This window comes from Oculina patagonica, chromosome 3 (assembly GCF_052425735.1).
Source record: "Oculina patagonica isolate OP01 chromosome 3, crgOcupat, whole genome shotgun sequence".
Taxonomy (NCBI): domain Eukaryota; kingdom Metazoa; phylum Cnidaria; class Anthozoa; order Scleractinia; family Oculinidae; genus Oculina; species Oculina patagonica.
The window spans coordinates 10,555,796-10,578,303 of record NC_135760.1 but is presented as its reverse complement, the minus strand read 5'-3'; the positions used below and the strand labels follow the sequence as shown (position 1 = coordinate 10,578,303).

The 22,508-nt window shown below is 37.8% G+C and overlaps 3 protein-coding genes across 7 annotated transcripts in view; 2 read left to right on the top strand and 1 right to left on the bottom strand.

Annotated features, from left to right (window-relative positions):
* Positions 1-969, top strand: part of LOC144646524 (uncharacterized) — a 31,717-nt gene extending 30,748 nt beyond the window's left edge. For all 3 annotated transcript variants that reach the window (XM_078506147.1, XM_078506146.1, XM_078506145.1), the window contains one exon: positions 539-969. In XM_078506147.1, coding sequence (XP_078362273.1) covers positions 539-663 — 125 coding nt within the window. In that variant the 3' untranslated portion in view covers positions 664-969. The remainder of the gene's footprint in view (positions 1-538) is intronic.
* A 1,940-nt stretch (positions 970-2,909) lies between these two features.
* Positions 2,910-14,360, top strand: LOC144646535 (uncharacterized). 3 transcript variants are annotated; one of them, XM_078506169.1, is made up of 5 exons: positions 2,910-2,932; positions 7,741-7,886; positions 10,509-10,868; positions 12,107-12,262; positions 12,675-14,360. In XM_078506169.1, the coding sequence occupies exons 2-5, from the start codon at positions 7,796-7,798 to the stop codon at positions 12,710-12,712; spliced, it is 645 nt and encodes a 214-aa protein (XP_078362295.1). In that variant the 5' UTR covers positions 2,910-2,932; positions 7,741-7,795; the 3' UTR covers positions 12,713-14,360. The 3 variants fall into 3 exon arrangements, with proteins under 3 accessions (XP_078362295.1, XP_078362293.1, XP_078362292.1); XM_078506167.1 differs by lacking the exon at positions 2,910-2,932 and adding an exon at positions 4,356-4,418; XM_078506166.1 differs by lacking the exon at positions 2,910-2,932 and adding an exon at positions 5,670-5,795.
* Positions 14,361-15,789: 1,429 nt separating this feature from the next.
* The window catches only part of LOC144646508 (ankyrin repeat domain-containing protein 13D-like), a 29,330-nt gene continuing 22,611 nt past the window's right edge, over positions 15,790-22,508 (bottom strand). The window contains exons 14-16 of the mRNA XM_078506121.1: positions 21,200-21,451; positions 20,293-20,434; positions 15,790-18,559 (exon numbers count right to left, since the gene is read on the bottom strand). Coding sequence (XP_078362247.1) covers positions 18,337-18,559; positions 20,293-20,434; positions 21,200-21,451 — 617 coding nt within the window. The 3' untranslated portion in view covers positions 15,790-18,336. The remainder of the gene's footprint in view (positions 18,560-20,292; positions 20,435-21,199; positions 21,452-22,508) is intronic.

The window sequence follows — 22,508 nt, the reverse complement described above, 5'->3', positions numbered from 1 at the left end:
ATTTAATTAGGAATTGTTCTTCACTTTAGTCACAACTGTATTCGCTGCGCACGTGTCAACGTGAAGATATAATATTTACAATAATTTCAAGTTAAAAGCATTTTCCTTCTTGATCAAAATTGCATAGAACTTCCTAGTTCCGTCGAGATTGACTATGAATGCCAAGTATTTCTCTTCAAACATTAGCCTTTCAACCCACACTGGTTTCCAGGCTCTTTTCAGTGTTTTTAAAAATTCAAGATGGCGATTGGTCTCATTGCCTGGCTGAAATAGTGTAAACACAAGCAACAAAAACAGCAAACAACAACAAAAAACACATAGACACACAGAAAGAAAAGACATAAAAACGGAATGCAGCTAGGTGGTGGTGGTGGTGGACATAGCTACGACCTTTCTTAATACTGTTTTCTACATTAATATATTGTAGAAATCAATGAGAAAAAATTTCCGTCTATATTATCAGTACTTGTAAAAATACTGAAATGATTCTAACCATATGGCAAGTTCATTAATAATAATCATTTTTTTTTCTTACTAGGTGATCTTTCAAACATCGAGAATTCAAGAGAAGACATTTTTAGTGACTCAAGTGTTACGTGTACAGCAGTAACAGATCTACCCACAGAAACAGGACAAAACAACATGGCGGCCACTCATGTATGAAATCAAAGCAGCAGGTCCGACTCATATCCGAAGTGAAGGATATTAGTAACAGGAGTTTGATATTATTTTCAATGCCTCACACTGAGGGCATGTCTATTTAATTCGAAAGCTACGGCTAAGAAAAGTGTACAAAATTGTTTCTTCGAGTTCAGTAAGCTCGATAAAGTTATTTAATATTTATTAATTTCAGTGAAAGCTGCATGCATGAAATGCAAGCAAAACCCCGAAAGATGATTATTTATTGTAAAGAAATATTTAAGACCTTGAAAACAAGTGCAAAATAAAGATTAACAGTATTTTCATGAACGGACTGCTTGATAGAGTTATTTGACACTTGTTCAGCTGACTGAACAAGTTCCTTTCGAGCCTGTTTCGGGGATTTCCCGTGAACCCGCAAGTCTACGTATATCTTCGCAAGTCTACGTATATCATACAGGACAGGAAATGCGCCAAAAACAAAACCCTTAAAAATCAATTTAACTAAGTGACGTAAGTGACGAAGATAATGATTTGCCAAATAAGGCTAATTAATTGAAATTAAGAAAAGGAAGATCTGAAATAAAAAAGAAAATTGGAATAAGGCCCAAAACGGCGAGAATGAAAGTTAACCAGGGCTGAAAAGGAACACAGTCTGTTTTTAATTTAATATTGTGTTTTTCATGACCCAATAAGAAAATCCTGTGTTTTTATTTGGAAGTATGTATGTATGATAAAAAGAGTGCGACTACCTACAGTCCCCGTTCGCAAACGTCGGCCTGGGTTCCTCAATAATTTATTGATTGATCGATTGATTCATTCATCGATCCACATCTCCACAACAAACATTGTGTCGCGAAGAAAGGCCGCCCACGACTGTACGGTAAATACGTCACGGTATTACACGAGAAGGAAGTCAGCAAAATGAACCACAATCGTGAATGCGTCACACATCAGTCAACACCCTGTGAACGCACCAGGCTAGTAGCAACAATAGCCCGTCCACACTCAGCTAATCCGGATAAATTCAAAAACGGAGTTTTCACCCAAAAAATAAATAAAATGTTTAACCCTATCCAGACCGGGGGGGCGGAAAGCCCGCGCCGACTTTGAACGCTTATAACTTTTTTAATATTCAACCAAACGCTGCCAAACTTGGAGACTTTATCTAAAATTTATCTGGGAATAATTTGGTAGGGTAGGTTGTTGTGTCAGGAACTGACGTCACCATGGCACGGCATTTTGACAGGCATGTTTTCCCAAATTTGTAATTTTCCTGTTTCTATTAATGAAAAATAACTTTAAAGCAATTATTTTCATATGTTTACGGGTTTTAAGCACATTTTTATTGGTTTTGAGTATTTTCCATATTTTGGGCGGTTTTCTGACGTTTTGAAAAATTCGAAATCCAGATGGCGGATCCAGATGGCGGCTGTTTTGAAATATGATGTCATCACATAGTGACGTTATCATCCCACGTGACATATGCAAGATGATTTGGGACATACTATATATCCTGTGTTTCATTGTGATTGCTTAAATATTCTGGAGTCGGAGGGGGGGGGCGGTCCGCCCCCCCCCCCCCGGTCTGGACCAAAAAGCCCGGTCTGAATAGGGTTAATATCGATATAAGTTTGAAAACGCTTATTGGAGCATGCGCCATTACTTGAGCCCGTGCTAAATACGACTTTGAGGATCTTTGTGACGACAGCGTTTTGTTGACTTTCGGCCGTCCACACTACACCACCTAGCCAGCGTTTTCACATTTTTCAGCTCCGGAAACGTTTTCTTAAAGCTCCCTTTTCGATTACCTAAAGCTCCGTTTTTATTGTGGACCTTAGGCCAAACCAAAGAAAGATATACGTTTTCAAAGATATCCAGATTAGTGCTGTCGTGCTGGATTTACATAAAACTTAATCTTACTCTTCCCCCTTCCTGTGCGGATAATTTCATTATGTGAATGACATGGGTGAATTCCTCTCTTTACTGAAGCCAATTTCTGGGAATCTTAAACTCTAAGTAGATTAAAACCTTATTAGGAAAAACGTATGTACCATAAACGAGCTTATTTATAACTTGAAAATTTGTCGAGTGTCAACTTCCCAGTATTTTTAAAGGAACTCCATTTTTTGAGCTCAGCGTGTAAAAGCCAATAATATGTTAGTTTAAAAATAGGTGGCGAAATGAATGGTATAAATATTTCGTTGGAAAGAAAATTTCCAATCGTTTCTGTGACTATTCTAAAATCGTGGTAGCCACAGTAATCTACTTTGTATAGGAGTGAATTCAAAAGGTAAGCTCACTGAAAGGAAAAGATCTCTCAATTTTTAACTAATATTTAACTAGTATTTAGGAATGCTTGAAGAGCTGGGTACAAGATCAGCAAAGAAAGAAATCTAATCCCGAAAAAATCCGACAACAACACTGAATTGCAAGCTTAGTCGAGTTTCACTCACCATATATCTTTTAATTCTTGTCATTTGTCAGTCATTCAATTGTTTTGGCGGGAAAGAATTTTTAAACAACACTTTGCCGTGGAAACAATCAGACACTGAAACATTTGCTGTTCAACGTTGTTGTGTCACTTTTCACTGCTGATTCGTCAAGATTCTTCCATTATAGTTTGAAAACTTAAATTACAATATTTAGAGAGGAAGCCAATTCAGCCCGAGCTAGTTTTTGTGCGGGTCTGGGGCGGTCCGGCTCCAGGCCAGGTTGAATTGGAATTTAGGAATGTTTGTGCATTGTAGCAACATTATAGCAACACTCGCTCATATTACTTCTATCACCCTATTCCACCTCGTTCCAGGACTTTCTCTCCCGCCCCCCAGTGGAGAGGGCCCTGGTTGGGTCTGGTCTCGCTCTGGAGGGGGGGGGCCCTGGGTTACGAGTTGCCTAATATCTTTTTTTTTATTATATTACAAATAAATAGTGGTGAAAATGTCTTGAAATAATGTCTCGATTCTGCGGCTAATAGAAAACACTACCATCTTAGCCACTAACCCCAGTTAACGTTTCCATTCGATAACATCGGTTTTATAGTTGATCCACAAGCTTACTTATTGTATTAGTTTAAGCTTGTTTAATCCAATTGATATAATGGGGATTAGCCTCGCTTCTGAACTTTTTGATATTTGCCGACTGTCTACAAGGGGGGGGGGGGGGGGGGTCCAGAGGCTTCACGAACATGTTAGTTTTAGCCCCGAATTATGTTGTTATTCAAAGTTTGCAATTCGGGTTTCTGTGAAACCCCATAATTCTAACAATGGCAGCCCAGCCAGTGGCCGAACCTGCCTTCTAAAAAACAGTGCCGTTCCACTTTTCGCTAAATTCAATAAGATCTAATCCGCTAATCGCTTCGAAAGGAAATCGTTAATTTTACGCATTGATTTGAAGCGCCACAATTACTTTAATTTCTTCGTAAACACTTGCAAACGCGCCACAATTCAGACTTTCATTTCTTCGTAAACAAGGTGCAAACTTGAAATGGTCTGAAATGAGTCTGAAATGTGCGACATTGAACATGATTCTCAGTGTTTTTTTGTGTGTTTTGCTTAGTGTAAATTGAGTCTAATAGACAGTCAATAACTTTGGGCCAAACAGATTTTTTTTTTTTTTTTAAAAAGTAGTTCTAACTTCAGCGGATTATTAATTATTTCGATTGTGCTGTCAATTTACGACGCAAAAACGAAACAGCGAAACACAGAGATAACAATTACGTATTAAATCTGTCTTCGAAACACGAGGATTTCCTCCTGCGGAAGATTTCTCTACGGACCGTAAGTGAAAATAGAGATAAGTAAATTAAGATCGATTTACTGAGCTGATAGGCATAAGCTTCTTAAAAATCGGAAGCTACGAAAATATCTTACGATAAGAAAATCACGAGATTACACGGGATACTAAAAAGACTTTCTGCCTTCTGTTCAGGCTAGCTGAGGCTTTACTTAGCTGGAATCCAAGTGTGGTCACAACAATGAAACAAATTAAGTAACCAGAAATTTCTAAACAAACAAAAAAAGACGAAGCCGGCTTCCAAAAATACTTAGGCATGTAAGCGTTTCCTTTGCGGAAGCCTCTAAAAAAATTGCCTACCTACCCGTGAGAATGTTTTGTAAAAAATATAACTGTTTCGATTCTTGTCAAGTTTGGGCTTTGCCAAATTCGGGTGCGCGTCGCTGGTCGAGGAGTTATCGACTTTATGTTCGGATATTGTCGGAAATCTCCGGTGGTTGCTTGACCGGTCACATTATCAGACGAAGTTTCACATCTCGAGTGCTCTTGAAATTGTCCGTAATCTTTTGCCGCCTTGGTATCGAAAACATTTAGTATGACGTCAGTGTTTGGCGGAGATCCGTGGAAACCGGAAGTGAAGAATTAATTAGCGATAACAAATTTTTAAAAATCTATATTGAGCTAATTGAAAACATCAAACCAAGGCCCACGCTTTATTAGACATGTGGGAGTCTTGTTTTGTAAGTGTATGTTATTTTCCGTTGCATGGTATACTGGAAAACAAAAACAAGACAACAGGAAAGACGACATGTTCCTTGATCTAAAAAAATCAAAAGTGAAAGAATGTCCTAAATAGTTTCGAATCTACAAACTTTTTTAAAGTTTATGTCACAAACATAATACTGGCAATAAATATTGAATTTTTTTTTATCACAGTATGGGACTACAAGTCTAGACTGTTCAAGTGTGACAGATTGTTGACGACGTTTTAAAACACTAACCCACGATAATCTCTGTTTTGCTCAAGATCATCTTAAAATTGCTAACAAAGGTCGACGCATTATTTTTAGCTTTATCAATCTAGAGCAATCCACCTTTTTATGACGTTTATTTTCTACGGACACCGCGACTAAATAACAAAGTCTTGCCTAATACCACTCCTTGTCAACTTTTGTTCTAAATTTATGGCAAATATTTAGGTGTAACGGAGCAACCGACATTTCTGAAATTCCACCTCCGCGGAATTGATTGATATAAACCGATTTACAGGTGGGTGCGTTTTTATTACAGTATAAACCGAACACACACTTCAACCAGGGGGACCAAAACTACCCTACTAAAAGCTGAACTCACACTAAGTCAGCAGGAAAGTATTTTCTTCTAATCGGGATAAAGGATTTTTGATCTTAAAAGCAATTAAGGTAAGAAATTAATTGATTTTCTTTTCATCGAGACATTCTGGTTTAATAACACGTGAGTTAAATACTTTTATGTGGGTTCAATTTCGGCGATAATTGCTTCACTTTTCAAGTCCAATTTTTAAAGATTATTAGAGCTTGTTAGCAAAGCTCGTTTCGTTGTCCACAACAACAGTAAAAAGGTGACTGTTTCGGAAGTAACACATTAACAGGTCTAATAATTCGGTATGACTGAATATAAAAGCAAATGTGCTGTGTAATAGTGAGATATCACTTTCTATTAATGCCTTTTAAAGCCATGTTTAGATCTAAATGAATGGCCTTGATTAGAGTAATTATCCTGTTCGATCATGCATGCATTCGCGTTTTATTAAAAGCTCGACCACGTGCATGTATGTAGCACCCTCGCAAAACTCATGTCTTCCAAGGCAGACTCACTATAAAAAGACTCTCATAAGTTTCTTATCCTCATCTATCGAGGCGCAATTGGCTGAAATATTCCACTTTTACACTAATATAACTATATTTTACTCATATTGTGTTGCGAATGAATTTTTGCCTAAAAACATTTGCTCGAGATTGGACGTTTCGCATGATCGCTCTGTATTTACGTCACTTATGACGTCTATACACTGTACCTCATACAGTTGAACAAATAAAGTTTGAGTGACTAACTGCGAAAGCAAGCGCCAATTACGGTATTTTAAGTTAACCGCAGAACATCATTTAAGAACGTAACCAAAAAAGAAAATAGTACTTCGCAGATTGAACAGGACGTTAGGGCGATCAACACATTGTTCTTCACGTAACAATTTTCAGGAAGATATCACCGGAAAAACTTCCTTTTATAGCGGAGGTACACAGTAATAACTGTGTTATTATTCACCGGCATGCCTGCACGCAGAAGATTCATTCGCAGGAACCACAGAGGAACAACGTAAATGAAAACGATCGTTGTACATACTTAACTTCAGGAAGTCAACCAAATATACGAGTTATCTTTTGTCTTCAGGCGTGCCGTCTTCCGCAATATATCCAGCCCGCTAGATCTAGGCTAGCCTGAAAGCGAAGGTCCCCATTTATTTAATCTTTTACTGAGGTCTACAAGAATGTTTCCACTCTTGTAAATAGTCTAAACAGAAAAAAATTGTAAAGCATGGTGGCTCATAGGTACAAGATAAAATTGAAATCGGTCAACAAAAAATGCTCACTACCCATCAAGCTATCTCAAGTTGACTTCAATAACCCGGCGCGCGCCATATTTTTAAAGCAGAAAACTTTGCTTTCTTTTTTATTCAAACAAATCCAACAATGTCTGATTTACACAACAGTGCATATTTTCTATTAGGCTGATGAATTTAATAGGCAGGAACAGGAATATATAAACCGCCAAGATCAGATAATAAATAGAGCACTCGACTATTCTGTGGTTTGTATATCTCTTCACAGAAATTAAATTTAGTTAGTTGGAAGTGCTTTGAAGTTGTACAACTTCCTCTACCTGGGTCTCCCTGGGTGTGTACATTACGAGTAAAACAACACAGGAAGATGAATGAATCTGGGATGGGTTTTTCACGTAGCTAATGTAGCTGGGAAAAAGATCGGAGCACTGACGCATAAACATAAAGGTCATGGGTTTCTGACAATTGAATTCTTTTCCCCGAGGAAACATTGACACAAAATCAGCTTCTTTGAGCAATAAGCAGACAAAAATCCACTATTTAAACTGCAGGAATTTAAATCAAGTGCATGAGTCAACAAAAGTTTTGAAAGTTTGCAAGAGAGCGTGTTTGGATTAATTTCCGGTTCTCCGCGCTCAGCACCGAGCCACCGGAAGTTTACTATCTTTGACCTCGTTCCTGATTGGCTCTGAGGCTGGGGCGTTTGAGTAATAATTTTACAAGTTCCTTCGGTGCTTCATTCATTCATTACCTTCGTTTCTCCGCAGTTAAACGAAGCGGGTAACCATCTCCGCCCAGGATTACACAACAACCCGAAGAAAAATGGATTGCGGCATATGCAGTGGTTGTAGATCATTGACAAGGCTATCAACAATCTTTACTTTCCTTGTGGTCACTCTTCTTATGTTATCAGGTTAGTGAGCGCTTGCCGACTTCAATACTCTATACTATTTCAATACTACAACTTCACGTGCAGCGAGCACTTTCCCATCTTCTTTAGAAGTAGTTCTTAAACTTATCACCCCAACGTGCCTGATATCAAAAATTATAGATTGAGGTCATAATCATTCTCAACGAAAGAGGCGCCGCAAATTTCAAAACATCGATCAATTTGATATTTGTTTGATAACAAGTCTTTAGAAATCACTATTACGGAAGCTACAAAATAACCGATTTCAATTAGAACCTTCCTTCTTTTCTTTCGAGAAACTGTTTTAAAAATTATTTCGGATTGATCTCTAATAAAGACCATGAATTGAATAAAACTGTTTATGTACGAAAACATTCACGCTACATGCTTGTATATCATTTGATCGCGCGCGCGGATTTACCGTGGTGAAATGTAAACCCTTTTGTCGGTTTCAACACATTTCGAACGAATCAAAACGTTTGATTTGACTTCATAAATGAACTTAACAACATCATTTTCACTCCCATTCGCTTTATTTCGATGCCAAGTCTTTAAATAGGAAGGAGAATTTGCTTTGTTTTTTTATGCGTCAGGAAACTGCACTCACTCATGATCATGACGGTTCCGCGAAAAACCGCCAAAAATTTTCCGCGTAAGTGAACACATGGGAATATTTCGTGATTCTAACCGTGGCTTGGCAACTTGTGAGAAGTTAGCGAAGGATGTTTGTTGGCTGTTATGTGGGCGAAGTCAAACTAATTTTCGCAATTTCTGAGAAATTCTGCTTACGAAATCACAATTTGATTACACAAACAGCAGCCCTTTAAATGGTGGGAAGCAATGTGTGGAATTTGTCACCTTTGATGGGATTTTATTTATGTACAAAACAGTAGCGCTCGTGTTTGTTTTGTGGGCTTTTTAACAGCACCAAAAAAGAATATTTCATTCCTGTTTCATTAACTGCTTAAAGTCTTTTGTTTTTCGTAGCGCCTTTAAATCTTGTGTGTTCGCAAGTGTTGTTATAGACGCAACTTATCTGATCGATTTCTCTATGTAAACAATTACAGTTGCCACCTCGTAGTTTTTAATCTTCAGAAATAAATAAAGCAAGGAACAGTTTTTATCCTCTTTAAAGCCGTAAAACTGTCCGATATTTTGTTTGGGCGTTTCTCATTCATATTTGATGCGACTTGTGATGCCAAGCGTAAGAAATCGTTCAGCAAGCTCCAGGAGAGCCGCTTTGCTTTTAAAAAGCTTCCAACTGTCAAAATTTATCCGGAGTTTATTGGCTACTGTTATTCATCAATTACACAGAGGATAGCATGGACATTAATTAATTAGTAGCACCGACCAAGTTGCATCTGCCTTCTTATTGATGTAGAAGATAATTTGAGTCAGACTCCAGGTCATTCTTTAGAAAGCAATATCTGCAATGCTTTAACAGAATTATTTCGACAATGTTGCGACAATATGTTTTTTTTTAAACAATAATTGTTTAGGGGTAAAATCCCATAAAAATAATAGTAAAACGTCATCAATAAAGTTTGGTGTTAATTTGGGCAAAGGTTGAGCAAGGTGTCATAAAATTAATAAATTTATTTTACATCATACTTCAAATTTTAAGTCAATAAGCTCTGGAAATTCAAGTTGTAACAATTTAAGAAAGAATGAACAAAAATGACAGAACTACTGATATAGAATTTTCCTGGCCCCCTTTATCAACTCTATTCACCTGGCCCGTTTTTTAAGGGGGGGTTGTCTTTTCCATAGAAAAAAAAATATCCAGAGGAAAAATGTTGGAAAAAAAAATACAATATCCACTAGATAGAGATTTATCCCCGGGAAGGTTTTCCCCCCTTTAAGAAACGGGCCCCGGGGGGGCACAGTGGCCTAATGGTTACTGCGTAGTACTCTGGATTGATCAGTCTGGATTTGAGCCCTGGCCGGAGTCACTGTGTTATGTTCTTGGGCAAATTGCTTAAGATGGTTTCCGCACAATATTCGAGCAATACAGGCAAAAATAAAGTTACCAAAAAGACCTCTTAGCATGGCAACAGTTTTTAGTACAGCTAACAAAAACCTGCCAAAAATTTAGTACTCAAGCTGACCCTGCGAGAGAAAAATGGATTTGAAGTTGTCTTTATTTCAGTTAAAACGGACGTCTTGCGCCAGTTCAAAACAAAATGGCGCGCATTTAATACATTTTTTCGAGGTTTGACTTTAATTTTCTCGAGAATGCTTTAGAATTTAATTGCGGGGTCACTAAGACAAATAAATTTCGATGAGATCTTTTAAATAGTGTACAAAATGTTGCCGTGCAATGAGTAGATTTTTGGTACTTAATTTTCGCACTCATTGCTCGGACTTTCAGCGGAATCTGTCTTAACTCTTTTAATGCCTCTCTCCACCTAGGTATATTATTGGGTACGGCAACATAATGCTGGGGGGGGGGGGTACCCTGCAATGGACTAGCATCCCATTCAGGGGGGAGTAAAAATATTCCTAGCCACCTAATGATACAGAAACAGGGATAAGCTCTGGCGGTATGGGCTGCATGGCTCAAGGCTCCCACCCCCCCATTCTCCTAAATATAAAAGTGTAAATATTTACTATGTTTTTCCCCAGTGAAAGTCTCATCAGTAAAACTAAGTGAGCAGAAATGTCAGCCAAGACCAGTGGTGGTTCAAGAAACCGAGGGGAACAAACCTTTTCACATATTACTACATCGCTGCTCTGGAACTTGTGACGAGAGCATTCCACCCAGTCAAAAACCATGCACAGCATCAAAGAGGGAGGCGATTTCTTTAGAAGTAAAAGATCCCTTAAGTGGAGAACCCAAAACTATCACAGTATATAATCATACAAGTTGCCACTGTACATGTAACCTGGAATGCCAGTGGGACCAAGGAGAGGTGCCTGATGAAGAGAACTGCAGATGTAAAAGTGGTCCGGATACTGGAAAACAGCACGGTGAAAATGAAAAAGGTGAGGAATCTGCATTGTTACTTTTAGTGCATCCACTGTGACTGTGTTGCTAATGAGGCCTGTTGGCTTTTCTTTTGCACTGAAGTCTGGATTGAGCAGACTGGATCCAAGCCTTGGCCAGGGTCACTGCGTTGTGTTCTCCCGCAACTGACACTAATTACTAATACTCCCACAGTGCCTCTCTCTCTCCACCCTGAGGTGCATAATTGGTACCAGCAAATTTAATGCTGATTCTCCTAGCTGCTACATGCTACAGAAACTGAAATAAGCTCCAGGCTGATGGGCCACTTGGCTCAAATACAGACTTTATCTTTTTATCTATCAGTAGTAGGCGTGGTCTAGTTGTTAGTACAAATTTGGATCCTGGATCAATCCGTGGCTAGGGTCCTTTTGTTGCTTTGTGTTCTTGAGCAAGACACTTCACTCTCACAGTACCCCTCTGCAACCAGGTGTGAAAATGGGTACAGTGAACCCTGATCCACCTTGTTTATTTACAGCCATTTTATTTTGGCCTGAACAAAACATTTACGTGTGTGAGTCTTACAAATATGCGAGGCAGTGAGGCATGCAAGGCAAAGCAGCAAGGCATGCAAGGCATGTGAAACAGAAATCCCTTATCCCAATAAAAAAAGCTAACTGCAAGCTACCTAAGCTAACTGTAGGCTAACCAAACTGCCATTTAGCCTAACCAAAGTGCTAACCGGAATGGATTGCACACCTCACTGCCTTGCACTTTGTGATGACCCACATGTGTCAGTCATTTTCTTATTCCAAGAACCTCTTTTATATGGGTCCCTGTTATTTTAGCTTGTTTTTTGTAGCCTGTTAGTGACCAGATTAACAGGAATCTACTGTACTGGTAACCTGTTCCTACACTGTAGGGCAAATTAAAAAAAATTCTGGAAGCAATCTGTAATAAACTAGCATCCCATCCGGGGGGGGGGGGGGGGATTTACAGCACACTTACAATTTCATTTGATACCTCACCCTATATGCCTAATGAAATCAATTCAGTTTTGATGGTATACATCTACTTATTGACTGTGTGGACAGGCCAGAGTGACATATATTTACTTGTCATACAATGTGCAGGTCACTGTTACACTGCAGCATGCCTCAAGGTTATTCTTATCTTGACAGTCACACCAAGATAATACACCAAATGAGTACTCTTTGGCTTAAACTATACATACATGTATTAATTGTTATATTAACAAGAATTCTATTATTTTTGACAGTGGATGTTCTTCCTTACAAGATTGGCATTGCTTTAATGGGTTTTGTCACCCTAATTGTTGTGGTGTTTGAACTAATCATGTGCGCAAAAAGAAAGCAAGTTGTTGAGAAAGTGAAGGAAAGCTGTTGCAAAAAAGAAGGTCATATTGATGGCAAAGGTATGCAAGAAGAAAACAAATACTGCACTGTGTTTTTAGTTGTAATATATCACACAACAAGAGAGACTTTGTATCATTGGGATAACCAAACACCAAGAAGAGAGTTGAAAATATGATGCACAGCAGCTAGAGTATTTTTGACGAAATTCAAGGGGTTTGGATAGCCAATGAAACACTGCCTGGAGTATTTGATATAGAACTATAGTCAGTTGCAGAAATTCACACCATCCACAAAGCCAAGAAAGTGCCCAACTGTTTTTAACAATAATAAATTATCTGAATGTAACAATTAATTGTTTTGCATTTGTAAATAAAAGTACAAAATAGGACATTTATTAAGAGATCAACAGTCAAGTATACAAAAGTACATCTTGCTACAACTCAAATCATTGCTCCTTTCTCATCAATACAGAACGAAAAAGTAACAACAGTTTAAACACAGCAGTGTGAAGCCAAATGATGGGAAACAAAAGACGTCTAGAAGTCTAGTCCATGATGCGACATTCAACAGTACTGGAATTACAGCTTAGCTTTGAGTTGCGGAAGTCTGTATTGTGTACATTTTAATTTATAGTGATTGTTGAAAAATCCATGTGTAAGTAGTGTTTTACAAAAACGACATACACCCAGACCTAAAACAAATAAATTATTTAGTTATACTTGAAAGGTAATCATTACAAAACTGTATTTATAGTAATGATAGGCCTAAGAGGTCAGACGACAAAATGAACAGGTTTGATTTTTTATTCACTTTGAGATGAACTTGCAACGCCATTTAATGATACCATAGCACAGTAGTACTTTGCATACCATTGGAGAAGAATGGTTAGCGCAATAGGTGTCTTTAAAAGTAGTTTTTTAGTTTCTTTGGGTTTGCATGAATGTAAATAACTTGCCGGATCAGTTGTAGCATGGATGTCTGAGATCCGTATAATTTATATACAAACTTTAATAATAATCGATGTAGTTACATTGGAAATGTACATACGGGTAGTTAAATAACACATCTTTTTACGACAGTAACACGATGCATCTGCAGAATCATGCAATGCATTCAATTGTAGTTACTAAAGAATGCACTTTTTTCTTAAAAGATTTCTTTTCTCATGTTGGAAGTAAATTCATCCCAGAGCTTGTGGTTCAGTACCACAAGGCTCCTTGCCACATCAAGATACAAAATGTCGTTTAAATACAAAAGAATCCTTTTGGATTCAACGTTGTTCACCGAGGACGTTATATGTAAGTCGTGATTCCCTATAATCAGTACAGGGTTCGTACGGGACATGGAAAACCTGGAAAGTCAAGGAAATTTTAGAATTTCATTTTCCAGGCCTGAAAAGTCATGGAATTAATATTAAAGTGTGGGCCATGGAAAGTTATGAAAAATGGTATTGGTTGTACAGAGTAAATTAGGCGGGTTATTTTTTGCAAAGAAAAGGGTAACAACGTACCCAAAATCAAGACAATTTTTTTGAAAATTTTCAAGAAAAATGGCCAAATTTGGGTCTTGGAAAACATTGAAAAGTCATGGAATAGGTCATGGAATTTCAAAAGCTCAAAAGAGTACGAACCCTGCAGTAGAAAGGGAAGTAATATTGGATAGGTTGAAATGTTGACACATATGTTAACATACATGTATTACAGTGTACATTACATTAAAGGTATTGCTATGCAACAGAATCCAGTTGGATTCAAGTACGTTGTTTGTTAGGACATTAGGAACATTTTCAAGATTATAATCATAAGTCATTTTAATACATTTTTAATAACTTTTGCAGACCTCTGATTACAATTTGTGTGCATTAATTGGAGCATGCTATTGTTTTTGTGACTTGAGAAATAAATTTATGATATTAATAATAATGGCATTCATTGTATAATCTAGAAAATTCTTAGAGATAATGTAAACATTTTCAAGATTCATATTGAAATGATTTTTTAACCTTTATTGACCAACTCAAGATATTCAGCTTTGTACTGTTTTGGGGTTATAATGACCCAAGTTGTAATAATTCACATTTGAACATTTGACATGTAAGTTAACATGATTGAATAAAACAAGTTATTGCATAAATATTGCAATAAACTGACTACATGTGGCTACTGGCATTTTTGTTGTGCCAGGGAGCCCTAAGTCTGATCATCAATCATCAATTTTCCTCACGCCAGTAGGCGCATAAGGCCATCACGTTTTCTGTCCAACACTCCCTGTTTCGTGCCACCGCTTTGGCTACTTCCCAGCTTGTCTCACATTCCAGCAACCGATGGTCGTCTGTCGCTTGGGGGCTACCATGGAGCCCATCGGCCTTTGGGCTTCCCGCTGGCTTTAATTTGACCCGAAAGCGTCATTGCAGCCCCAGCAGTGATACCCCCAGCTGGTGTTGTATCATTGTCCACGTTTCTAGTTTCTGTAACACTTCTGTTCTTTTATGGGGTCGGGTTGTTAACCCTACGCCCAACCCCCAACCTGGAGGACCAGGGGGTCACTCTTTGTCTAGTCTCTACCCTTCGACCTGTTCGGCATGGGTGGCCCTACCAGGAGTACAAGACTCCAGCCGACATAGCTCTAGGGGTCATTGAGACACACAAACCGCTCCACCACGATAAGGTGATGACCCCATTCTATCCCTTGGGAAGAAGAGCCAGAGGTGGTACAGTACCCCATAGCCACTTAGCAGGCAGAGCTTGTGCAAGAGAAACAAGTGGCTCTGGGAAAACATGATTTAAATTGTTTGGCTAGATTTAACAAAGGGAGTATCAAAACAATCAAATCAACCATTTCAAACAGTTCATTTGATTAGCTGTTCCTTTTGTTAAAATATTAATCCAGCCAATCAAACCGTGTGTCCCCAGAGCCACTTGTTTCTTGTGCACAGGCTCTGCTGGCTAGGAGGGACAAGCGGCCCTGTGGAACAAGAATGAGTAGCAAGAAAGCTTGCTTCCCACCAGTGTTAACTGTACAGCCATTTCATTGAAAGATAGGCCTACCATATAATTCTGGTTATATACTCTCCACCCACCCACCCTTGACACACCACACCCAGTGTCCTACCCACCCCTTCAGTTTTAACTTCATTCATGAATCTAATAACACAGACACCTCTATATTACAGATACTTCGCTATTATGGACAGTTCTGCTGGTCCAAAAGAAACCAAATCCATATTAACTCTGATCTGCCTCTGTAACATAGAAACATCTCCATAACTCATCCCTGCCACTTTGGTGTCTGTATTAAGAAGGTTGGACTGTAGTTATCAGTGAGTTTGAGTTATCTGTATGTTATAAGTCAGAGTTCTATGAAAGGGCTTGACCTACAGAAACTGGAGCAGCTCTTGAATTTTGCTTGCCAGGGCCCTTCCCCATCAGTAAAATCTACTGGTCCCAGACAACTAGAAGCCGTTTATGACCATGCAATTTTGGAGTCTGATAATTAGAATTTAACATTATAAGCAACACAGTTTTAAACAATACCAGCTGAGCGGGGGGAAGTAAGCTGCACTACTCTTCTCAAGAAACAACAAAGATCGGATGTGAAAGAAAAGCAGAAATTTATTGCAACTAACAGTTGCCATGAACAAAATAAAACATTTTCATTACTAGTTTATACTGACAAGCTACTTGATAAATAAAATACTGAATATAAACATTTCCACTTGCTTCGCATTTGTACAACATTTTTCTAAAGAGTCCTGACTAAATACAATTAATAATTTAATTATAGAATACAATGTATTCTGAACTTTGTTCAGAGACTTTGTCAATCTGAGCATGAAAATTAAAGAAAAATAAAATAAAATAAATCATTATTACAACACTGTATCTTTCTCCTGCTAGTAGGTTGGTAAACCCTACAAGCACATAACTTCTGGAAAACAGATTAAAAATGGTGTGGCCAATTAAACTATTAAAATAAACTGCCACCCAAGGAACATGACATAGGTCAAATCAATTAATTCTTTTTAGGTTAATCTGAACTACCCTAGGGTAGTTTCTTTCACCCTAAACAAAACACTCTTTCAATTACATAAAAATGTTTTGAGTTCATTCCTTAGGATTTCTAATGAATGAATTTAAATTGTTATTATATGATTAAAACAACCATCCCATGTAGGCCCCCCTAAAAAATGTACCTTTAAGGAAATTTGGCAAACCATCAAGCTGAAAAATTTTGATCAAGATTTTCATGTGATTGTCCATTTCTCTGTCTGTCTGTCTGTCTGTCCGTCTGTCCATATAGTGCCACTTGCACTACAAGTGTGCGCTGAGCCCCATATCTTTAGTAAAAAAAATTAAAGAGGGTATAAAGTTAAGTTAAGTAAACTAACGAAATATATTTGTTTGCAATAAGCAATAACTGGATATCTTTAAAGTTATTGTCGGTATTTACCGGTACATGTTAGCACTGCACTCAAGAAATGAATAACTTTGGAGCTTAGGCTTACAGGCTTTAAGGCTTGACTTAAATAAAGATCATCTTTAGATTAAAAAAATATTACTGGTACCCTAGGTGGGAAGCAATTATCCCGAAAACAATTTGTCACAAACCACGAGATCTGGAATTATTATAACTGCTTAGAGCTGATTGGTTTACTTTACCATTATGTAATGTTAATTTTGACAATAAAAATTCAGCTCTCAATTATGACACTGTTTGTACTTAGCTGTCCCCCACTTAACTGTCCTCAGTTCTAATAATTTTACAACCAATAATGATTTGAGAACAAATAAATTTCATTTAAAACTTTGAATTCATTTCTTGTTTTCTTAAAAAAGATAGAATGAAATGAATGAAACACCAATTGAAAGGAATTATTAATATTAAAAAATGCTTTCCTTCAGTTGGCCATGGTTAGTTAAAAGTGAAAGCAACATTACAGCACAGCTATTGTGACTGGAGCTACTCAGGATCACTGAATTATGTATCAGTCAATTCCAAGCGAGATCATCCCCCCCCTTCCCTGGGGCAACCCCCAGGCATTTGACTGCTACTGAGGCCCAGATAGTGGGGAATTTGATTGAACAGAAGCCCAGATGGTCAGGCATTTGACAAAATGTGTCATAAACTATAAAACGCTAGCGAGCTCAAGCATGTGAAGTTAGTATTTGGTTACATTAATGTAAAGTAACTAGTGTCAACGTATCTATCTTTTCCTATTAAATTGGCTGATAAATAGGGCACAAGTGTCCGTTTAGTGTTAATGAGAAGGTAACTGGTCGTTAGCAAATCCGCTCGTTCTCGCAGGCAAAATGTCCGCAATTCAACAAGAAAACCGACTCACAATGACATTTCAGCCCGACCGGTTGGGCATTTGATTGTGCAACTGACCCACATAGTAGGGAATTTGATCAAATATTTTGAAAAAAGTCAAATGCCCGGGGGTTTGCCCGGGGGATGATCTCACTTGGAATTGACTGATACATTATAAGACAACAAAACCAGACCACTGTGAATTTCTAAAAATGGAGACAAAGAATTTCAGATTTAGCTGTTTGAACCAATATACCCTATTTTTAAACCGCCCCCCGACACTGACAGCTCTTAAAGGAAAGTACAAACTCAGCCTAAACTTGAATTACCAGAGAGATGGGTGCAGTTGGAGGTCAAAACCAAAAACTTTTTATGGGAGAGAAAAATACAATGAGCATAAAAAGTGCATTTGAAGCAATCTTTCAGCTTGGAATAAAGTTTTAAAATTCTTTGTCATTGGTTTTTATTGTGGAGTCAAAGTAGGGCTCCTTTTTCAGGCCGGAACCAGACAAATAAGAACACATTGTATCTTGTATTTTGGCACAGCATTGTAATTCTATTTGTCTTTTGTTTTTATTATTTTATGTCATTTGTGTTTAAAACACAAGTACCGGTAGCTCCAGTTACAGTCACATAGTCTCATTGTAATTTTGAACCTCTCTTTACATTTTATAACAAATTCCAGCAAACAGGTAAAAATAAATTTACTTATTACCTCAGGAAAAACATTTGGACTGAAAACCAAATTCTCCTAACAGAATTCAAAGAAATGCATTTAAAGCACAAAGGAGAGTTTAAAGCTGACCTGAGACTGCCTTAGAGTTTAATTCTCTGACAGAGAGAGCTGAATGACTTTTGCGAGCTCCTCCTCTTCTTGTTTTCGCAGCCTTTCATCTTCCTCTAGTTGCTGCTCTGACAGTGCCATGGCCAACTGCAAGTCTTCATCATAAACGACAGCACCATCGCCTTCTTGTCTGTCACCAGGAGGGTTTTGTGTAGATTCATCCCCTTCAATGCCACTTTCTCTCATACTTTCTCTGATAGCACTACAAACAAGAACATTGTGTTTTGTTACAATAAAGTTTTCCTCCAACAACCTGCAATCTCCTTGGCTACTTCAAGGTCACATGACTTCAAACAATAAACTGTTTCCTAAGCCTTTTGTTGGCCATCCCAACAAAATGTTTCGTTTCCCATTGCCCGACCGATCCGTTTTTTTTCGAAAAGTAAAAAAAAAAATTCCAGGTTCACAATTCAAAGAAGCAAGTACTTCAATTTACAAGCACACAATCTTGTTTTATTAACAACAATTGGTATGATGTGATGTCTTTGTCTTTATAAACATCGATACTACGTTATTTTAAGACTGTTAAGGAATAACGAACGAAAAGACCACGTTTTCGAGTTGACTTTGTAATCAGGCTTTCTTACGCAGCAGCCCAGCCTTTTCTGGAACCCAGAACCCTTCAAGTGTTCATTCTTTTTTTTTGCCCGACCGACCGACCCAACATCACAAGGGACGGGGCGATGGGAAACGCAACATTTTATTGGAATGGCCTAAGTAAATATTAGAGTTTTTCTTTTTTCTGATATTGCCTAAAAACGGCATTTTCAGGCTTCTTGTTTTTGAAACTTGACCCCCTTGTGGCTTGTGACTTTGGCATTTCGCAATTGCCTTGGTTGACAGAAAAGTCTGGCTATAGGCCTGCGTATATTATTTACACACACAATTGTACCACAACGAGTTCATTTGTTGTTCCAAGAAGCCAAGCTCCAACTTTTCAAAGCGGCAATTCTACCTAATCTCACGTATTGTCATACTGTGTGGCATTTCTGCAAAGCATCTGACACTAGAAAACTAGAAAGGGTACAAGAGCGAGCACTACATGCAGTATATAATAGCAAGACGACATCTTATGATGAATTATTAAGTAAGGCAAAGCTGCCTAGTTTAGTAAATAGACGACTACAAGACATACTGATATTAATGTACAAGGTTAAAAAATTTACTGGCACCCAAACACATTTGTGACATATTTTATAAACAATCTAAGAATTATGATTTGCGTAGTAGCGATTTTCCAATACCTAGGTTCAACACTGTAAATTATGGTAAACATAGTATAAGATATTTAGGTCCCTATCTGTGGGGTAAAGTGGATAAAGACCTTTGTAACAAAAAAGCCTTTTTGAATTCAAAAAAGCAGTTCGGGACAGTAACATTACTGATGTGTTGGACGGACAATGCAGATGCTATGCTTGCACAACATAATAATGTAACTAATTCTAGTAATCTTGTAATCACTTTTAACTCATTAGAATTTTAAAAACATTTGTGTCATTTTAACCGTCTATCTATATATCTATTTTTATAATATTAGTATTTTTATATTTTATATCTATTTATCTATTAATTTTTTATATAATATTAGTGTTTTTTTTATATATATATATTTTATATTTTAAACGAATAAACAATGACTAGATTGCTTCACTTATCCTAGGAGTGCTCTATGCATGAATATGCAGAGCTAAATACAAATATTAAGATAGAGAGTAAATGTAACTCGAGTTTCACGCACTAAGCGATCATCGCTTAGTGCGTGAAACTCGAGTTACATTTACTCTCTATCTTAATATTTGTATTTTATATTTTATATATATTTATATAATATTAGTATTTTTATATTTTATATTTGTATATTTATTTTAGTGTCCCCAATTAGCTATTTAGCTTAATACCATGACACTTAAATAAAGTTTATGTATGTAGCATTACCGTTGAAGTTCATCATCTTCCACCTGCCGACTGTCCCTCAAAGCCTGTAGCCTCATCATTTGTGCAGGGTCTTGCTGATATTCCAGCAAGCTCTGCTGTATTGCTAGTTGCAGCATCTCATCTTCTTCATCTCTAAGGGGAGCTATGAAATAATACAGCAAGGTAAGAAAAGGCACAGACTATACTTATACACAAGTTTTTATGGCATTAATCAAATTTCCTAAAAATCCAGAACTTTTAGCTTTAAATAAAACTTTACTATCCAGTTTGATTGCCAACATCTATGACTTCATGTTTTTTACTGTCAGAAATGTCTAGACATCTTTAAAAGATCTGCTTTACTTGAGTTTTCCACTCATTTTAGTGTTTTCATTAATGTTGATACTGGTAAAATGGATGGGTGCCCTCTGCAATTAAAATCATTCTCCTTTCTTTACATTGGCTTGCCCCCTTTTTCAAAGGGAGGTACCATGTTAAGCAAACAATGGGTGCCAGCCACGAGTCACAGCTTTTAATGCGACGATTCAAAAAAAAATCCTGAAAAACCCTGGGAATACCATCTAGAGTTCTAAATATTCTTGAGCATCATTCATATAATTTAAGACATTTATAATAATTGACTCTGAGCTGCCCATTATAGGGCATAGTAGCGAGAGTGCTTGCCTCCCAGTCAGCCGGGTTCAATTCTGGACCGGTGCCATACGTGAGTTTCTCTTCCTCACTCCGAAGGTTTTTCTTCAGGTTCTCTTGTTTTCCTCCCTCCACAAAAAACAAACATTCCCAAATTCCAATTTGACGTGGATAGAGGGACCCACAAGAAAACCAGCTAAAGCTGATGTGGCTTCCTCTCCAAATATACTATTAGTAATTTATTTTATAATTTTTTTTAACCACCCATGCTACTCACCCACAGGCTGATCCAAATTAACCTCTCTGTAGCCTGCTGGAGCCTCAAAACAAGTGGACTCTATGACACACCTAGCTGCCATCCCGGCGGCAGCAGTGGAGGGCTCTTCCTCTTGCCCAGCTGGAGTCTCACTGTCCTCGTCAATCTCTTTGATGTCAGCTTTAATAGCATGCACTCCAGCTATGGGCGACTCACCACCACCAATATTGCCAAATGTCACCTTAGCATTCAGTACATGGAACAAGGGAATTTCTAAAAAGAACATTAAAACCATGATGTTTATAGAAGCAGCTATTAATGCAACTATCAATGTTAAGCTATGGGGAGGGGGCATAGGCAGACTTTGTGTCCCATCCCGGGCAGAAGTGTAGCAGGCTAGTCCCCTTGTGTATCAGTTGCTGTTGGTTTGGGGGACTAGGGGTTATAATTATTACCTGTTACTTGTTCTGTTTTTCTCTCGAAGGGTAGGGAGCCATTCATGCAAGACCTTGCAAGAACTGCTAGCCGACCCACACCAGCGTGTTTGTGAATCGTCAAAAGAGGACTCTTTAAACTTCATCAAAATTTTCGCAAATGAATGTTGGTTCCCAAGCTCATGCTGGCTTGACTTAGTTTGTGGACAACAAACATTCCAATGTGTGGAATGCTTGCATTAGACTGAATCAGTTTTCAATAACATTTAGTTTTCGACCTAGGGGGGGGGAGTACTCTGGCTTGTAAATGACGGGGATGATCGAAGGATTTTTTTGGGTTTAAAATTTTTGATTCCGGGTTTTTTGGGGTTGGAAAATTTGTCAATTATTTTTTGGGGTGACTTGATTTAAATAGGGGATTTTTGGGGGTATTAAAAACAAACTATAGCGCCTTGGCGTATTTATGGTATGATGAATAAACAAACACGAGCGTTCAATTTTTTTATGATTTTCTTTGTGTTAATTATATTATTGCCCCTCCTGCCAAATTAGACTGAGGTAATTTGACAAGGGAATTTTTTGGGGGGCTATTTTGGTCCAGGGATTTTTGAGGGTAATGTCGGAAGACTTACTAGGGATTTTTTGGGGTCCTGAGTTTTGCCTCCATTCGATCATCCCCGTCACTTACAAGCCGGAGTACCCCCCTGGGGTTTTCGACAACAATGTAACTAGTCTGTGGAGAACCTTACTCAAAATTCTAGCTTGAAATCAAAATTACAACTTAAACTGAAAACTTATTGTTTAACAGGAACTCATAAGACAGTTTCATATGCTTGACATCTGGAATCAACAGTAGAAAGCTCTTGCAGGCTGAGGCAAGAAACTTTCCTTTACAG

Coding starts and splice junctions, on each gene's coding strand:
- LOC144646535 (XM_078506169.1), top strand. CDS start 7,796: ATGGATTGCGGCATATGCAGTGGTTGTAGATCATTGACAAGGCTATCA. Junction 10,869..12,106: donor GCACGGTGAAAATGAAAAAG/GTGAGGAATCTG, acceptor TATTTTTGACAG/TGGATGTTCTTCCTTACAAG. Junction 12,263..12,674: donor AGGTCATATTGATGGCAAAG/GTATGCAAGAAG, acceptor TCATCAATACAG/AACGAAAAAGTAACAACAGT.